Genomic DNA, 19,370 nt, shown 5'->3' with positions numbered 1-19,370 from the left:
TCAGGAGAAAAAGGAATGATATGGTTGCTGCTCCTTTCTGACTGATACTTTAAATGAAATATTCCATTTCCTATCATGGCTTATTGCCCAGAAACATATATATTTGTCTGATGGTTTGCAATATCTACAGGCTCACCACCTAAGCATCATAGCAATGTACCATCTAACCATTTGTGTGTGGGGCTTTTTATTTCATATAAATAATTAAAGAAGACATATATGCTTTAATTTATGTAATGAAAGATAGATATGGTGCAAGAAAACCCTTTTACTGCAATGGGTGCTATTAAAACAAGCTACTTAATGTTACTATCTTCTCCCCCACCCCAAGTGGATTGAGAGGTTTACCTATTTTGAGCCTGACCTAGATTCATATGCAGCATTTAGGCCTCAGGAAATACCAATAGATATATTAAATCAGCAGTGTGGTTTCCAAAATAGCAGCAGTGACTTGGGGTGCAATGCAGAGCCTTTAAAAATCATTGGCAGTTTATCCAATGCTCTTTGATATGAAGTCTTTGAAAAGGCTCTATTTCAGGATGAATATACAAGTCAGAATTATGTCTTTAGAAGGGAAGTAACTCACTGTTTAATAAGATATTCCAAAGGCAGTAAAAAAAATACGATCAATACAATGACACTAATAAAATTCAATAAATCACTCAAATCAAAACAAACAATAATGACAATCAAATAACTATTTTAGACAGCAGTGACAAGCAACAGTTACAGCACTGATATATTTAGCAACCAAGAGCTAATTTGGAAAAAAGTTAAAAATAAAAAGCCTGATTTAAACAGATCATACTTCCAGAACTGGAGGATTTCTTGTGGGAGATGGTCTGCAATTTTGTGGCTGTAATGAAAAAGGCCTTCTCAGGCATCCTAACTAGTACTTACCATTCCCCATCCTCAGACTGCTTTAGGTGTAACATCATTTTTAGTAAAATTGGCGGCTGTTGCTTTATTTATCCAGAATGCACTGCATTGTCTCTAGAACCTCTGTCTTTAAAAAGGATGTCCTGACAGTAGTAATCCAGCGACTATTAAAACACAGAATTTTGAGAGAGTGCCGTGGGCCTCAGTCACAAAATGACTGTCATGGAGACTTGCCATAAAACAACATGACTGCCGTGGCGGGCAGTGGTGGTGGCATAATACAAAATTAGAGGCGGTAGAGTCATTGCTGTTCCTCCCTGCCCCAGCCAACCTCAAGTCAGCTACATCCTGCAGGTCCTGATAGTGGAGATCACAGTATTGATTTTACACACACACACTGCACATATACGGACCACAGACACACATGCATCTCTCATTCATTCACTCATACACACTTCATATAAACATTTCTGAAACTTTTGTGACTAAGCACCATTTGCAACTACCTGTGCAACTTTGCTGACTCCTGCATGGAAAAGCCTACTAATTCGACCTTCAGAGAGTTTTGTCCTGCTTTACCTCAGACAAGCCTACAGTCCCTCCAGTGCACCCTGCTTCAGCTGAGGATTTATCCAGAGCTGATGATTGATCCTGGTTTCCATCTGGAATGATGTATCTGAAGAAGTGTGCATGCACACGAAAGCTCATACCAGGAACAAACTCAGTTGGTCTCTAAGGTGCTACTAGAAAGAATTTTCGATTTTGTTTTGACTATGGCAGACCAACACGGCTACCCACCTGTAACTGGATGTTTGAAAAGACAGTAATGGGTTTAATGTTTTAAAATTACAAATAGCTTTTGCTTCTGCAGGCACGAGAAAACCGCAGGCTTCTACATGCCCTAAAAATACTGTTGGATGACTTCCGATCTGAGCTCCGGGATGATGAACGAGAACGTCATGGCCTCCAGCAGCAGTATGCCACTGACAAAGCTGCTTGGGAAGTGGAATGGACTAAACTGAAGTGTCAGCTGGAGCAGGTACAGTTCCCATTGGGGAAGGGCAGTAGTTCAGCAGCACAGGATCTGCCCTAGGTCCAATATTTGGTATTTCCAGGTAGGGCAGGGAAAGGCCAAATTTTCAAATCCTGGAGACCTGCTGCCAGTGGGTTTAGACTACTGAGCTAGATGGACCAGCTGTCTAACACAAATAACGTAGCTGCAAATATGCCTGAAACAACAACTTTGAGTGAACCACCAGCTATTGTTTAATCAAATAGTAGGATGGATTCAGGTGCACTTACTCAAATAACTAGTGCCTCATTTTCTAGATGGTTTCCCTGATGTGATGCTGTTTGGAATAGCTATTTAATGGGAGCAGACAGTATTAACATTTTGCTTTTATTTAATCTTATTAAGTCCTAGAATCTTATTAAGTCCTAGAAATTGTGGTTTTGTGTCTCCCTGCTGTAAGTGGTTTTGATTTTTAATTTAATGTAATAATTTTATGTTTGAGTAATTTATTAATTGTGTTTTATTACATTTAGTAAGTAAAGTATTGCAAATTAGAGCAGATGGTTTGTGGCAGGCTTTTTCTAAGCTATAACAAATGTATTATTTGATGCTATTATTTTACATCAGACATAGGTGGTGAGAGCAAAAATGACAAGAGCCCTAAAAAAAATTGTTTGGTAGCATTACCTAATTTCAGTGAGGATAAAAGTCAGAAAGCTCCTGGATGTAATGAATGATAAATGAAGTGTGTGTGTGTGTGTGTGTGTGTGTGTGTGTGTGTGAATAGTAATCTTGCAGCTTAGGTAGAAATGTAGTTGTGTCTGCAACTGGTGATTGCCAGTGAATGGGGATTCTTCATTCTTTCCCTGCACAAGGTCTTCACCATAGACACCAAGAATAGGGAGACTGTGTAAGATCTCCATCAAGCTATTCATGACACATGCCTAGTACACCAGACAGAGATGACTACTTCACAGCTTTGTTGCATAGATACAGAAAGATCACTTTTTTGAAACTGCTCCAGAGTCATAGTATTGGTTCAATTGGAAGATATTTTAGCTGAATGTAATCCTAATTATTGATAATGAACAAGGAAACTCCCAGGATGTATTTATAGGGCTGGGAAGATCTGCATATCATTCTGTGATTTCAATATGGCATCTTTGCAAGGAACAGGGCATTGGATACAGAAATAGGAGAACACCCTCACCCCCTTCACAGGCTTACTCTGATTCATAATACAGCTATCCTCCAGCTCAGATAATAGCTTGAACTGCAAGAAAAGCTGTGGATTGTAATACTTGCCTTAGATTGAAGACAAATATAATGAGTTGCTGAGGTTTGTATTCAGAGCCAAAGAATTACAAATTTCGGTGACATGTCTAATTGGATTTGCAGCCTTAATCTAGCAATTAGGCAAGTATGGAGTCCTTGTATGACTATTATGCTATAGTTGCCTCTGTTAGAGCAAAGCTGTGCTTCAGAATTTTAAGGCATGTGTGTAAGAATCCCCTTGTCAACTGGGTAGCAAAGCCCAGCCTTTACATCTGCCATCAAAAGTGATGTTGACACTAACAACCTTTGTTTCATTTATAGCTGGAAGGGAAGAGCGAAAAAGCACAGAGTGAGACTGGTCTTGAAGCAAAAGCAGCTTTTAAGAGAGAGAGGGAGGAGCACAAGAAGCTCCTGGCTGACAGTCACCGATTAGTTATGGACTTGCAGTGGCAAATCCAGCACAGTGAGAAGAACTGGAATAAAGAAAAGGTAGAGCTTCTGGAGCAGCTCAGCAAGGACCGGCAGGAGTGGGAGAGGCAAAAGAAGGAACTGCTGAGAAGGCTAGAGCAGGTAATTCAGATGTCAGGTCATGATGGAATGTGTCTGCACAACTATATTGCAAAAATTAAAAAGGAGCTATACGGCTTTCTTTATATAAAAAACAAAAAAAACTGCACAAACAGGGTGAACGCTCTTTGTTCCATTGTTTCTCATAACAGATAATTACAGAAGCCCAAGGGACCTAAAGAAGAATGCTTCCAAAACTAATTTTAGAAGCCTCACTAGTGTATAGGAAATTAGTTAAAGGTTAAAGGCTATTTCCTGTCATTTCATTTCTCCCACAAAGGCAGAGTCACTCTGACCTTTACAGTGTAAAGCTTTCTTGTTCTCAGACCACAAAATTATATTCCTTTCCCTTCTTAAAAAATCAAGATCTACACATTGTATTCTACTTCTCATTTTTAATCCTGTGGTTTCCTCTCACAAGAATGATTTCCTAGTGTGAGTAGTTGTGATGTGTGAGCCATAACCCTCTAACCAATCACAAGGCTGTCTCTGAAAATTCTACATCTCATTGAACCTTAGTTATAGTCCAAATGAAATATCCTACCTCAGGTTGATCTTTTGGATACTATTGAATCATATAAAAGCTGAATTCTACAGTCAGCTATTATAACAGAAAACCTCACAAGACAGATAGTCACCTCTTTAGTAACTGTATCAGCCTAGTTGTTTCATGACAGGCTACCAACTGGGGAAAAAAACCCTGTACATTGTATCTCCCAGGCTTCAATAAAGCAAACTTTCAGTTCACTGAGGAAGAGGAAATGACTATTTACAAACCAAACAATTTATAAACAGAACAACATTCTTGCATTTAAATTCATTTTCATAATGTTAATTCCTAGGCAGCAGCACTCCTCTTTAACCTAGGGAACTTCCATAAATTTGTACATCTTTGGATCAATATAGCTTCTTAGCAGTTAGCCAGATGGTACTTTCTGTGGAAGCAATTAACTTATCTCTGGTATTTTGCATGGCACTGTGTGTTTGGAGACATCACAGTGATATATACGTAAAACAAGAAGGCAAATCTGAAGCATTTAAAAACAGAAATAGGGGATTGTGGCATAATCAATATGTATTCACCATAATCACTGACCATTTTTTCTTTCTGTTTACTTTAACCATAATGTAGGAAAGCAAAACATCCCCAGATTTATGAAGCATGAAATAGATCATTTGGGATAATTGTGGAAATAGAAGCATGCTGACCTACATTTCTCAAGGCTCCCAAATATTCTCTTTCAAGTTCACTGCTACAGTGTTATCTCTTGAGACAAAACATCAAGCCTAATTTTGTACTGATGGTGACTGCACGCTTTTAGGTTTTCAGATTAATTATTTCACAGCTCTTTTTTTGCTGTTTAATTATGAAGAGGAACCTTTTGCTGTTCCAGTATATTTATGTACACACAAACAGTTCATTGCCAAATCCTTGAACATGTGCATATATTGGAGACTAGTGGTAGACTTCAAATGTGATTCAGCATATGCCATCCCTGCAAGTCTTCCTATGTCTGTGTTGACCACAGATTCACCCCATGCATGGCAGACAGGGGAAGTTCACAATTTTAAGTGCTGATAGCAGGGTCTAACAGGTGGAAAGATGCTAAAATCCCACTTAGTGTGGTGCCTGTGTCCCTAACAGCTTTCTACTCTTCCCAGCATGAGTTAAATAATTATGCCTGACACCTATAATCCACACAGGCACTGCACTAGTTGTTGCACTGATCTGTGTTAGTCCAAATAAAAATATTAGGGTGAGAACAGATGGTACAGACAAGTTGGAACTTTTTCTGATATTTCATTCCCCTCCTAAGTATAGCACTAAAGCAGCTAGAGGATACTGCCATTTGAATGCAGCCTAACAGGGCAATCCTGTGCATGTTTACATGAAAGTAAATCCCGTTTTGTCCTATTAAATGTATTTAGGATTGAAGCCTAAGGCATTGAACAAGAAGTTTCCATGTAAGCATGCTCTTACCATCAGAAACACAAACTAGGAACTGCCTTTTCCTGAAGCATCTGAGTTGAAACGATTTTATGGAAACAATCTTTCTACCTTTAAAAAAACATCAATACGATATTTAAGTTAGTTTCATCTATGGCTATGTCTATATCTATATCTATACTGTATCTATATCTATATCTAAAGTGGTATAAGATGAAATAAGCAGACAACTACTGTGAAAGCTACTCTGTATTCAGTTGATGTTCATGTATGATTAATTTCTTTCTCAGCTTCAGAAAGTAAATCCACAAAGAGGAGACAACATTCTTTGTGACTCAAAAGAAACTAGCCTTCATTCATTTTCAAATCAAGTGCCTCACCCAATGGAGTCAAGATCCTACTCTGATTCAGACACCATGCAATTTGAAGATCGATCACTGTCGAAACTGAAGGAAAGTGACAGGTGCACTGCCACAGAAAACCTCTTTCTGGAAACACTGTCCCTTGATTCTCCGGATGATTCTGATGAACGGCAGCCTCAGAAACTGGAACGAGAAAGGTTCTTAACTTGTGCAAATGAGGTGTGTCCATTGCTCTTTGTATTGTTGGCTCCGCTGTAATCCTATATCCCTGCTATTTTGTCAAAGGATGCTTTCCACTGCTGTTTATATAGGGCCTTTTGGTGAATCAGTTCATTCTGGGAGTTGACTACATGATTTAGCCAGATGCACATTGGATCTTTCTTGCAGTGGCTCTATTCAAACATTATGATGCATATAGCCAGGGCCAACGCACCCATGAGGCAAGTTGAGGTGACTACCTCAGGCAGCAGGATCTACTGGGGCAGCAGATGCTGATGTTGATCTTTCTCCCCACACCCACCCGCCTTGTTTCTGATGTATATCTTCCCTCACCCGCTTCTTCCCTGGCACCGTTTTGGGGTCCACCTCAGGTGCCAGAATGTCTAGGGCCAGGCCTACATATATTGTGATATAGATGCCACAATCTCACATCCCTACCATGGATAAAGAGAAGTTTGGTGGGGGACTGTGTTCCCTGATCTAGGCTATTAAAATTAGATTTGGTTATGGAGCACTTCCATTTTTTTGGCACTGTTTATCATTTGCGTCTTTTTAATAGGGCTCTAAACAGTTATCTTTTTAAATTGTAGAACAAGCTCTTTCCATAAAATAGAAGTTTTTTAAAGCTAAGCATAAAAATTATGACTATGGGGAGGTTGTTCCTATACTGCATGTTGTGAGGAATCGTTATGGTATTCCCCATATGATTAACATAATGGTCTGCCCACACATTTAACAGCAACGGTATAATGAGTTTCAGTTGATGCTAATTATCGATATCTAGTAAATTTATAATGAAATAATGTCAAAAAGTAGATTTTATCTGATCTCGGAACTGCAAGGTCACTAATATCAAAGAAAAGCAGCTTCAGACATGCAAATATAATATGAGATATGTACTAGTTGCCTTTATAATCATTAGAACTAAAAAAAATTGTGCTCTATTGAGAGATAATTAATCTGTGTGTCTGGTCTTAGCAATGTGAGGGTTATTTGTTTATACTAGTCAATTCAACTGGGAATACTTTACACAGATGCATATAAAGAAAAAAATCCTTCTTAATTATCCAATATTGGAAGCATGGGGGAAGTCAGATATGCTCTTCAAAGGGTTTTCAAGAATTTGATATATTGAATAAAGTTAATGCAAATACAGCCCACAGGCGCCCAATATAGGCATATATGCAAGCTCAAAATTAACAGTTATTTTTACTTTCAGGAAGAAGAAATGCACAAGGGAAATCTTCAAAGGTGAGTAAAGTGGGGTGAAACATAGCACAAAATGAATTACATGAATTATATTAACACACTTACCCTAAATTGGTTTCAAGATCTTAAAACTAGATACCAGAGGTTCAATTATAGAATTTTACTGTAAATAAAACTCCCCACTATTCCGTAACATAATATTATGGAGAGGTGTCACACATGTGATTCCCCCCCCCTTAGTGATGACTTCTTATTTTTTGAATTCCTTCGTTAATATATTGCATGCCATTTAGTTTCTTCCTCAGTTTACCCATCAATAGCTGTGGTTAAGTGTAGGACAAAACAGCACAGAGATTCAGATATAAAGTGAAAACAAAGTAGATTACATTTTCTTTAAAATAGTGATATTGGCAGATGGTGATGCTTATGTGTATGGTTACTTAAACTAGATGGTTAACTTCACTTTGTTAAAGTTGCTTTAAATAAGAATGTTTACACTATACAGGTATGGTTACCACTACCCTAAATGATACAACAAATTCAATACAGGCTTCCTGTCAATTTTGTTAATTTGATGCTATGTGCTTCCTTCTTCAGGGCAATGTCTGTCTCCTCTATGTCAGAGTTCAAGCGTTTGATGGACATTTCTCCTTTTCTTCCTGAAAAAACTCTGCCTTCTTCCAGCAGCAAGGAGGAGATTACACCTCCTCTATCTCCTGATGATCTGAAATACATTGAGGAATTCAACAAAGCTTGGGATTACAACACCACCAGAAAAAATGGTGGAGCTGTAGAAAGACCTGGAGATACTTGGGCAGAGAGGACAGAGATTGGGAAGGCAGTTAATAATTCAGTTCCAGATCCATTCCAACCACCTTCATGGTACCTCACCACCAGTGTTACTATGACAACTAATACCATGACCAGCCCTGAGCACTGCCAGAAACAAGCACTGAGGAGTCATGTTGTTTCAGAAAAAATGGGAGTTAAGGTCTTTCATAGTCCGCCAGTTGTTCGCAGGTTTGAAACCTCAGTGGTAGCTAGCAATGAAGGGAAAAGCCAGCCAGAACCAGACTTTTTGTTCCCTATGACCAAAGTTAAGGGAAATGGGGGCGAGACAAAAGGTGCTTCTTCAGAAGTGTTTGGGCGATGGTCTTCTGACCTCTCCAAACACCACAATGATTTCCTGGAAAGTGGTATTCATCCTATTGAACGTCCTATTTGCACTACTTTGGGTTTTGCGTCCTCCTTGCACAGCCTGGAGATGTCCAAAAACATGAGTGATGACATGAAAGAGGTAGCTTATTCTGTCAGAAATGCAATACGTACAAATTCGGCAGAGCTTCAGTTCAAAGACACAGCTTGTCAGACTAATGGGTTGAGAACTACGGGCACACAGACCACTCAAACTATCAGTGTGGGCTTACAAACAGAAACTTTGCGTAGTATCACAAGCAGTCCACACAGGTGTCTGACACCAAAGGGGGGTACTACACCTGTCTCATCACCATCAAGAAGCTTAAGGAGCAGGCAGGTGGCACCTGCTATTGAAAAGGTCCAGGCCAAATTTGAACGCACATGTTGTTCTCCCAAATATGGCTCCCCAAAATTACAGAAGAAAGCCTTTTCCAAATCAGATCAGCCAAATAACAGGACATTACCAAGCACACCTCAGAAAGGGTTCAGTGAATCTGCTTGGGCCAGATCAACCACCACAAGGGAGAGTCCAGTTCATACTACTATCAATGATGGCCTCTCCAGTTTATTCAATATCATTGACCATACCCCTGTGGTTCATGACAGCCTCCAAAAATGCTCCAGGTCCAGCAGCCGATCAAGGTCAGCAGAACCCAGGTCAGAACTGGATCCTATGCAAGACATGTGCACAAGTATCCGTGGTAGGTCACCCAGTCCCCTCCGTTTTGGCACAGAGCTACAAAAGGATGAAGGAGCTGAAACGACAAGCATCAGGCAGGACTTATCAGCTCCTCCAGGATATACCCTTACAGAAAATGCTGCCAGAATTCTCAACAAGAAACTTATGGAGCATGCCTTAAAGGAGGAGAAAAGGCTAGCTTCATACAGCCCTCCCAGTCTTAGCAATGAGAACAGCACAGGAGAAATAAACAAAGTTGAACCAGGGTCCATTGAGGTAATGAGTTTTATCCTTGTATAGTAAACCTTTTTAGATGACGAATGTTATTGTGAATGTTGATTAAAAGTTAAATGTGCAAACATTTTTAAGCAAAAGGGAATTGACTGTATAATGTATGCTTCTTTGAGACTGCATTTTGGAAGAACTTTAATGCAATACTTTTCTACGCTTCACACACATCTGGGGAGGGGACGTGGCATTTGTATATAATAGAGATATAAGTAGCAATGGGTCTTTAAATGAATGCACCATGATGATGGATCAAGCCATAAGATGATCATATTGAGGGGTGTTTCATTGTAATATATTTGAAAGATAACATAGCAGTTTTCTTTCATACGCAGTATAATTTAAAATATTAATTAACTGGTATTTCATACAGTAACACCATGGCAATTTTTAATGTATGTCAGTACAATCTTATGCAAGTTTATTTATCAAAAGTAAGTTCTGCTGAATGCAGTAGAACATAGCAAGTTTGTTTTAGGAAATGGAGATTTCATATACACAAAAGGCACTATTTGCCACACTCGAGTATCCATGCACAATTCCTTCAAAACTAGCCAGTTTTGTGATCCAAAGCCTCCTGAGACAAATAGGTTTTCAGATCCTTTCTGAAAGTCTGGAAGGTGGTAGCACTCTGGAGGTCAGCTAGCAATGAATTCCAGACACAGCTTTGGGAGCTACTGACTACAGCATTATCTGCTAGAACAAATTTGCCCACAAATTTACTTTTTGGATGGAGGAAACTTTCAACAGGGCCTCTTTCTTTGGTCTTAGAAGATTTACGGAAGGATACACTGTCCATAATGCATCCCAGCAAATATCTTCCTACTACATCTTTGAACCCCTAGGTATTCTATAATCTTCATAAGTATCCTGCAACATTGCTGTACTGCTCTTTGAGCTGCTCCAGATGTTAATATTTTTCTGGATAGTTCACCTGTGCCATCATATTTGAAAACTATGTGAGGGTTGCGCCTTGGATTACATGTACCGGTATTTGAAAGCAGAGTAGCACAATAGACATGTGATTTTCACCTAAGGTTGTACGGTTTTTCTCCTGTGTGAAAATTATGTATAAAGATGATTAGGAAAGGTTTATTGCTGATCAAGTATGGTCTTAGGGATAGAAGATATCGTGGGTCTAGGTTTAAATTCCAGCTCAGCAATGAATTCACTTAGGGGCATGTCATGGTAACTCTTGTTATTCTTGAATAAGTGCAGTATTTGCATTTGCATTCCAAATATTTTATATATATATATTTTAAAAAAATGTGTGAATATGCTATTTAAATGGATCTTCATTATAATGACCATTTGGAATTGGTTCACTGAACCAGTTGTGGCATTAAGACTGCAATGCTGTACCTACTTACTTGGGAGTAAGCTCCACTGAACTCTAAGTAGGCATGTATAGAATTGCTCTACAATTTTCAAAACTAGTAACTGAAGTTAACCGTAAATATACACATTTTATAATCTCTTAACATAAAGTAATAATTAAGAAGTGTTACATAAAGGCAAACATGTTCTTCGGCTACTTTTATAACCAAATATCACATACAGGGGGGGGGGATTTTTTGTCAGTTGTGTGGTATGTTACTACTCTTGTTATATCATCTTTAAGCGGATATTTTCACAATGGCAATTACTTCACAGGAACTGACTTCAGTTGCTTAGATGTTGTTTTAACTCACTTCCATAGTTCCACAAAAATATACAAGTATCATTGACGGTGCTTCCAGACAGGTCTTAATATTGTAAATGTGTTGTAAACAATTATTATTTTTTAAAACTTACTGGATTTTCCTCAAAAAGGGTAAATCCAAATTAATTTGGGGAGTGAGGATACAAGCTGGCATTTTTATGGCAGTGACATTGTGGGGACACTGCAAAAATGTTGTATGCAGGAAGAGAACCACTCTCACAGCAAATGCTTTTCTAGAAGCACCCTGAGTAATTCTCCACAAATATGTGGGATGGTGAACTTTGAAAGGCTCAAGTCCAAAGGATGGCTGTTTAAAATGTGATAACACAATGAAAAGCTTATGGAATAATCACTTAGAGCAAGTCAATTTAGGAAGTTACTTGCTAATGGCTTCTATTCAGATTACCAAATGCATTTTTGCTCGTTTGGTGGCTGGGCTGAACTTAAAATGGCATGCCATGTGAAGTAAAGCATCCTGTCAGTATTGCTCCTTTCTTGATTCTGGCAGTGGGAGTGCCTTACGTATCTATTCCAAATTAGCCAATCTGCTCATACTGAAAGAATAATTTATTTCTGCTCTGCAGGAATAATGCATCACTGATTTTTGAATACCTGCATGGAATGCCAGTTAGAAGCTTATTGCTATTTCTTTTGTGCTTCTTACAATTGTTTTCTTCAAATTTTCCGTTTAGGATACTTTCTGTGATACTTGCTAAAATGTAGAATATTTGTGTGCATACACATGCATATGTGTATTATGTATACACATGTTAAATACACACTGGTGATTTTTTTCCACACACACACACACACACACATATATATATATATATATATATATATATATATATATATATTGCTCTGTCCCAGGGCAATATGATAAGTTTTCTATCTTCAAAATGCAATTTTCAAAATGCCCTCCACACTTGCCCTGACCCTACCTCTGCCAAACGTCTATCTGATTAGTAAGTCATGGCTGGCATTTATATACAAGAAACTCCTTCAGGTCACACAAAAAAACAGAATGTCTGGTTTTTCCTTGAGCCGCCAAGAACTTTGCATACATCCGCCATAGTTCTGTTATTCAAGAAGCTGGGAAAGAGAAGAGCTCCTGAAGAAAGTCCAGCAGGCCACATTATTTGGCAAAAGAGCTACTGTAGCTGCTGTGCTGTGTCATGCTTCATATTCTGTTCCTAATTACGTAGCCCTTGCTGCAGACTGCCCTCTCTGTTGATACCGGTTCCAGCACTAGAACAGATGGCATCAGAATGCTTTTTTTTTTTTTTTTTTTTGCTTCTGCTTTTTCTCCCCTTCCTTAAAGGCAAAGACAAAACAGCAAATTCATATCCACTAGATGTGATTTATCACCCAGTCTTTCCGATTCTTGCTATATGAACCCATTCCTTGCCTTAAAAAAAATAGACAGAAGCTTTCTAAACTTATTCGGACTTTGGAATACATTTGGAACAAGTGGAATACATTCTTACCAATCAGATACAGCCTTTAATGCCATACCCTCATGTAAGACAATGCTAAAAATTGGGGGTGTCTCCCATTTGCTTTCTCAGTGTGATGTTATCAGTTTACTGCATCTTTCACATAGCCTCTCCAATTATGGCTGTGGCATAATAAATGTTAGCAGTGAAATATGGAGAGCTCTTCAATGGTGACTACATTTCTCTGGTTTAAATATTCTTTCCAACCTACTTCCTCTCTTTTTTCCCCTCTGTCTGTCTATGTCCAGAACCAAACTGTCTTACTAACTGCCCCCTGGGGACCCTAACCCTGCCTGCCTCACTGCTGTAAGTCCTTTCTACCTTTGTTTCCAAAATTCTTTACTTAAAACAACAACAACAACTTTTACTTGGTGTAGAAGTGTAAACCGAAGAAACAGCAGCATTCCCTGTCACTGGCATGAGCTGACAGTGGATTCCAAATAGAGAATGAAGCTTTTGAGTCATATAGCTCTGTCTTCAAAAACATTTTCCACCAAATATTATTCATTAGTCATTGTCATGAACACACTCAAACCAGCATGTTTCCTCTTAAACCAGGTCCATTTCATGGAACTAAGTTGAACCAAATTAGTTTTAATGCAGCTTTGCTAGCTATAGGATTCTGCCCACAATGGCCACAGTGCAGTTTTGAAGATATTTTTTACTTGTTCTGTTGTTCCCCATCATTTATTGCACCTGTTAATATAATTCTTCAGTTTCCAAATAAATAGGGCAAAGCCAGCTGCCTTGTTAGGGTTATGCTTTAGATGCAGCAATATGCTTCATTGCTTGTGTTGTGGCAACTGAATACCAATCCACAGGACAAGGTCAGTAAAAGCCCCACAGAAGGCTGGAAGTAAAATGGAAAGAATCTCTACATACCTAGTTTTGAGACTAATGTTGCATTTAGACTTTCATAAATATGGAATTTGCCATTGCAGCATGATAGCGTTGTCATTGCAAAAGTTTTCATTGCATGGTGAGTCATTCCTTTTCTCTCAGATGGAAAGGAAATGGGAAGAAAGCTTCGCAAGGTGAGATGGTTGCCTCACTGAACGAGTCTGTCCTACAGATGTATTTGAACATACATAGTTTGAGAGACAGGGCTCCTGGGGGTGCACATCCATTACATGTTGAAGATATGCAAACTCTTCTGCAGGCACAAGCACATGAAAAACCATTCTCTGTGTTTGCTGCAAAAGTTGGCTGTGCACAGCACTGATTGGCTGAAAGTGATGATGGCATGAGTTTTCCCCCTCAAAGCTTTTCATCTGTTTTAAAATGGGTCCTGCTTTAAAAAAGAAAAAAGAGACACAAATTGAGTATCAGCACAATCCTATGCATTTTTATATCTCACTGAGTTCATCATCTCATTAACTTCAGTGGGAGTTTTATCCTAGTAAAGACATTTAGCATTGCGACCTAAATAAGCATGCAACAGTTCAAAATAATAAAGCATATAGGAAGAGCAAGATAGATTACTGGGTCAGTTCAAGCCACTTGCTATTATGCCTGCCAAATGCATAGCAACTGTGGGAGAAAGGTGGGCTTCCCCTATGGGATGAAATGTGTTGTGAAAGAAGTAAAAGGAAACGGGACAAATGTTGAAATGTTGTTGCTTGCGTAAATTACATTGCTTTGACCAAACAACAACAAAAAGTCTGGTTTTATTCAAACCACAGATTAGCTTTGCACAGCAACAAAACAACTAGAGAGGAGCCAAGCAATTGTGATCCGCACTCTGAGAGTCTGCCCATTTGCTTGTTCACACCGAGACATATTTGTGTTTAGGATTATGTGTGAACCAGGCCAGTGCTGTCCATTACTAGTAAACTGGTTGCACTGAAGCATCTTATTTATCCTATCTCATATTACAGACACTCTAAGCAGCAGACTTAAACATAACCATGTATGGCAAAACAAAACCTGCCAGTCCTTTATTCACTGAAAGCAGCTATAAATGGTATGTACTACATACTGGAGTGCAGAAATAAATGTGGGCCTAATTCTGCCTTTCTCTTAAAGCTGTGATAGAAAGTTGTCTGAAATATGAGTAACATCATTGAAATAAATTAATAAATGTGGCCATGTATTTAGCAAGAATAAGCCAGGGTAGCCAAAATTCAACTGAGCTGCGCATATAATTACACATAGAAAAACATAGTCTCAATCCATCCTTTCTTATGGTAGACGCTGGGCATGGTTTTAGTATACCATATTTTAACAAGATGGAGACTTATAATTTCTTTCCAATGGACATGAATGTATTCTTCACCTTATTATTGGATGTTTCTTGATCGCTTTCCAATACAAAAGCTCTATTCCTGATTTAAAATGCTAGGAATTCTCAATTTAATGGGATCTTGAAGGGTAGCATTTTGTCTCTAGCGCTGGAGCTAAAGAGATTCGGCACTTGCGAGAGACCTGATACATACAGAATATGTATCCAGTGTACACCATCTCTTTACTCAGTTTCCAGGCACTCTCCCCCATTAAGTGTTGTGGTCCTTTTCTCTCCATAGGGAAAGGGCTTTTTCAAGGGTAGCTTGAAGACAATAACACGAGTGCAACCTCTCTTCATTCCATGACATTGTGTTTTGTGCATCCTGTTTCAGTCTGTTTCTGTCTCTTCTGCCCAACTCTCCTGTGCACAATTACCTGAGAATAAGTCCCCCTGAATTCTGTGGGACTTACTTCTGAGTTACATGGTTAGGGATTGTGGAGCAAAATACTTAACTGTCAATGTCTGCTTTATATCATGTTACCAGGCTCAGCATCCTCCTGTCTTTTGCTGACTTTGTTCCATTTTTATAGCATGTTGTGGTAAATCTCTCACTCCATTTAACATGTGTCTTTGGCTCTTATTCAGTAACTTATTCCATAACTCTTACTATGTGGTATATAACTTCCAGCTTTGTATACTGCCAGGGTACATTTTGATTTGGATTTTTGTATAGCTTACATTTCGCTCTCTCACCTGTTTAGTGATTTACACCCTCATTGTGGACCTTTTTCTTCTATGTGTTGATAATCTTAGCACTTTTTGCTTTTAGATTCTTAAAGGTACACAGTGGAAACCTGATTATGTGCTTTGGCAAGTTTACACCTCTGTACAAATTGTACGCAAAATTCTCCATTCTATAGGAAAGTCTGTAATTATTAGTTGTCATCATCAGTCCTAAAATATAAATAAACTGTCAGTGTGAAACATCACAGTTAAAGGCTGTGTACTCCAGATGCAATCAGGCCTTGCATTAAGTTTACTTTTCCGGTCTTTAACTTTTCCCCTTCAGTAGTCCTGGGTTGCAGATTGATTTGGGTTGTGGCCAAGGCTGACAAGGCCTTGAAGCAACCTGAGTTAGTACCTCATGTGACTGATTTCTAAAAGTGGCACTCTTTCCTTCCACTTGGAAAGTCTCTTTGTGCAATTACAAAAGGGGGAGGGGTGCTCCAATTAAGAACTGTTGAGCCAGAGGTTGGGGGATGATTTTCATTTTTTTACTTCAAGTAAATAGATATCAGGGATGCGGGTGGCGCTGTGGTCTAAACCACACAGCCTAGGGCTTGCCAATCAGAAGGTCAGGGGTTCGAATCCCCACAATGGGGTGAGCACCCGTTGTTCGGTCCCAGCTCCTGCCCACCTAGCAGTTCGAAAGCACGTCAAGTACAAGTAGATAAATAGGTACCCCTCCAGCGGAAAGGTAAATGGCGTTTCCGTGCGCTGCTCTGGTTCGCCAGAAGGGGCTTAGTCATGCTAGCCACATGACCCGGAAGCTGTCTGCGGACAAATGCCGGCTTCCTCAGCCTATAGAGCGAGATGAGCACTGCAACTCCTGAATCGTCTGCGACTGGACCTAATGATACCTTTAAATAGATATCAGTGACTGGTTTTAGCTGGAGCTGCTTGTCTGTTTTACTACTTTCAGTTCAGTAATAAAGGTCAATTTAGGTCAGTTTTCGTGTGCTGCTCTGGTTTCGCCAGAAGCAGCTTAGTCATGCTGGCCACATTACCCAGAAAAACTGTCTGCGGACAAATGCCAGCTCCCTTGGCCAGTAAAGCGAGACAAGTGCTGCAACCCCAGAGTCATTCGCGACTGGACTTAACTGTCAGGGGTCCTTTACCTTTACCTTTTTAGGTCAGTTTTAAGTCAGTAATATTGCTTAGCAATTGCCTACCATTGCTCTTTGGTCCAAATTATTTTTAAATCCAAGTACACTGAGATGAAATCACACTTTCTATTCAGAGTGTTCTTCAGTTGATGGTTACAGTATATCGTAATTTTATAGAGAATATTACCTGAACAAACCTGACCAATTGTCCTCTCACTAGCAAATGCAACATCCAGCTTCATTGAAAACATATTAAAGATACTTGGGGGCACTTCACACGATGGAACTGCCTCGCATCAAGTATTTTAGTTATGCCTACAGCCAGTGTTTATAATTATGAACATATTTAAACAGTATACTTCTCCTGAATGTGAACATTTTGAGCCAGACTGCATGTGACAGTAGAATTTGAATAGCAGCATGAGTAGACAAGATGAGGTGTTAGAATTCTCCCCTATTCAACCAGTCTTCTTCCTGGGTATACTTTGTTGTTGTTAAATAACCTTTGAGGTGACTCCAATATCAGAAGTAAACCTCACTGGGATAAAACTGGTATTAAAAATGTGTTGGGTTGGAAATTCCCCCCCCCCCGCCTTGTATTATAGGAAACTGGCAGGACTCTGTTGGGGCCTCCTCTAGTTGCCATCTCAGTTACTTTCTTCCAAAATCCTAGTAAGTGAATGTTGGTCAGAGACATCAGTTCACTTAAACTGCTTGCCTCTTCCTTTCATATTTTGCTTCTTTGGTTACAGGCAAAAGTCAAGAATTTAAGAGCTGTCTACAAAAATGTGTTTTTTGCTGCTTTGGTTTCCTTGCCAAATTACATATGCTTAGATTTTGGATTTAGCTTTCTTTCATTGTGTGATATATAAATTGGTAATTTTGTTCCTCTCCATTTTTTCACAAAAAAGGAACTACCTTGTTCCGCACTTGCTCCATCCTTAGAATCCTGCTTCTCCCGACCAGAGAGACCAGCGAATCGACGCCCACCTTCCCGATGGGCCTCACATTCCCCTACTGCCTCACTATCTCAGTTAACTGGGGAGGAATATGGAAGCATGGAACTGCCGTTGGAGAACCCAAACCAGTGATGCAAGCCTGCATGAATTATCACAGAATAATTCACTGTCTTTTGCATAGTAGCACCATTACCATGGCCAGTCTCTGTCAGTGAGGAGAGCTCAAGTTGCAGAGGTTAAAGAATGTTCTAGAATGCAGCTGCTTTGTGTACCTGAGAAACAGACGTTTCTAGAATGAAACAGTTAACGTGCCTGTAATAACTTATTTTTTTCATAGCTCAGAAAACTATTTTTGCCTCCATCTTTTCTACACACAGTATATTATCTAAAAGGATCTAAAAGATATGCAGATAAAGATAAGGTTTTAAATAAAACATGAATTATGTTTCAAGGGAAACTGAATGTGCGCTCTCTTTCCCGCTCTCTGACTACTGACTGCCTTCTGTTATATTTGCACCATTAAGGTTTGGGTTTTGTGCTGTTTCTTTTTGTTTAAAATTAGAATTTTAAGTTAATTATGTTGGTTATCAGTTTGAAAAAGAAAATTCATAGAGGTGCTTTAGCATGTCTGAAGCGGTAACTTTTAAGTAGTGAAAAAGCCATTGAACTAGTTGACTAGAGTTGTCTTAAATAAACTAGAGGGGAATGCAGGGAATATGGAATGAACTGTTTAGAAAAGGGCGGGGGGAGCCTCAGACAGTCTTAATGAAGTGAGCTGTACGATACATACACACACAAAAGATTTGCATGTCATTAGGTTCCTAGCACTTTAGTGCATGTACACACTGCTACTGTACTTTCACTGTCACATCCGTGTCTCAATTTCTTTCCCTGTTATATTGTTGTGAATTTATCTGTACTGTACTTTTAATGTTGGTATTCTTGCATTGATTGTACAAAAAAAGATTTTTAAATAATTGTTCAAACAGTTCAACTGACTATGTACAGTGTTTATTGAAAACTTCCCTTGTTTGAGGGAAAGCACTGAGAACTCTGGGCATACTAAATTGTAACTGGCCTTGTTTTAAGAGTCTGTTTGAGACCATGTGGTGTGGAAATAAATTCCTCAGTATTTACAAAATGCTGGAGTTTGTTTGAAGCTTGATATTCCTAAACCTGTTTCCCATCTATTACATGAATGCTAGCAAACATCCTTAACAATATAGAAGAATTTGAATGTGAACAAATATACATGTACACCCCCCCCAAAAAAGCTGAAATTGTAGAGTATGAAGAACTATGTTGGGAGTGTCCTTTGCTGTTTGCAAAAGAAAGAAAAAATATAGGGTGGCAGTTTCTTTTTTATGTTTCCTGTATCATACCAGGTAAGAATTGCCAGACGTTTGCTTTTCTTACAAGTATCTTTGCTCTGAAAGCATTTATGGGCAGTTAGGGCAATGCAAGGATG

At 39.0% G+C, this 19,370-nt stretch overlaps 1 protein-coding gene across 5 annotated transcripts in view; it reads left to right on the top strand.

Moving 5' to 3' along the window:
* MTCL1 (microtubule crosslinking factor 1) overlaps positions 1–19,043 on the top strand; it is a 91,593-nt gene extending 72,550 nt beyond the window's left edge. For 3 of the 5 annotated variants that reach the window (XM_033154910.1, XM_033154908.1, XM_033154909.1), the window contains 6 exons: positions 1,751–1,918; positions 3,488–3,736; positions 5,972–6,262; positions 7,482–7,513; positions 8,069–9,623; positions 13,082–13,133. In XM_033154910.1, the coding sequence (XP_033010801.1) occupies positions 1,751–1,918; positions 3,488–3,736; positions 5,972–6,262; positions 7,482–7,513; positions 8,069–9,623; positions 13,082–13,120 (2,334 nt within the window). In that variant the 3' untranslated portion in view covers positions 13,121–13,133. Of the gene's footprint in view, positions 1–1,750; positions 1,919–3,487; positions 3,737–5,971; positions 6,263–7,481; positions 7,514–8,068; positions 9,624–13,081; positions 13,134–17,854 lie in introns of those variants that run through there. The other 2 variants (XM_033154907.1, XM_033154911.1) reach the window with 1 other exon arrangement.
* The last annotated feature ends 327 nt before the right edge of the window (positions 19,044–19,370 follow it).

This window comes from Lacerta agilis, chromosome 7 (assembly GCF_009819535.1).
Source record: "Lacerta agilis isolate rLacAgi1 chromosome 7, rLacAgi1.pri, whole genome shotgun sequence".
In the NCBI taxonomy this organism is placed as follows: Eukaryota; Metazoa; Chordata; class Lepidosauria; order Squamata; family Lacertidae; genus Lacerta; species Lacerta agilis.
The sequence above is the reverse complement of the archived record's forward strand: the minus strand, read 5'-3'. Positions and strand labels throughout refer to the sequence as shown.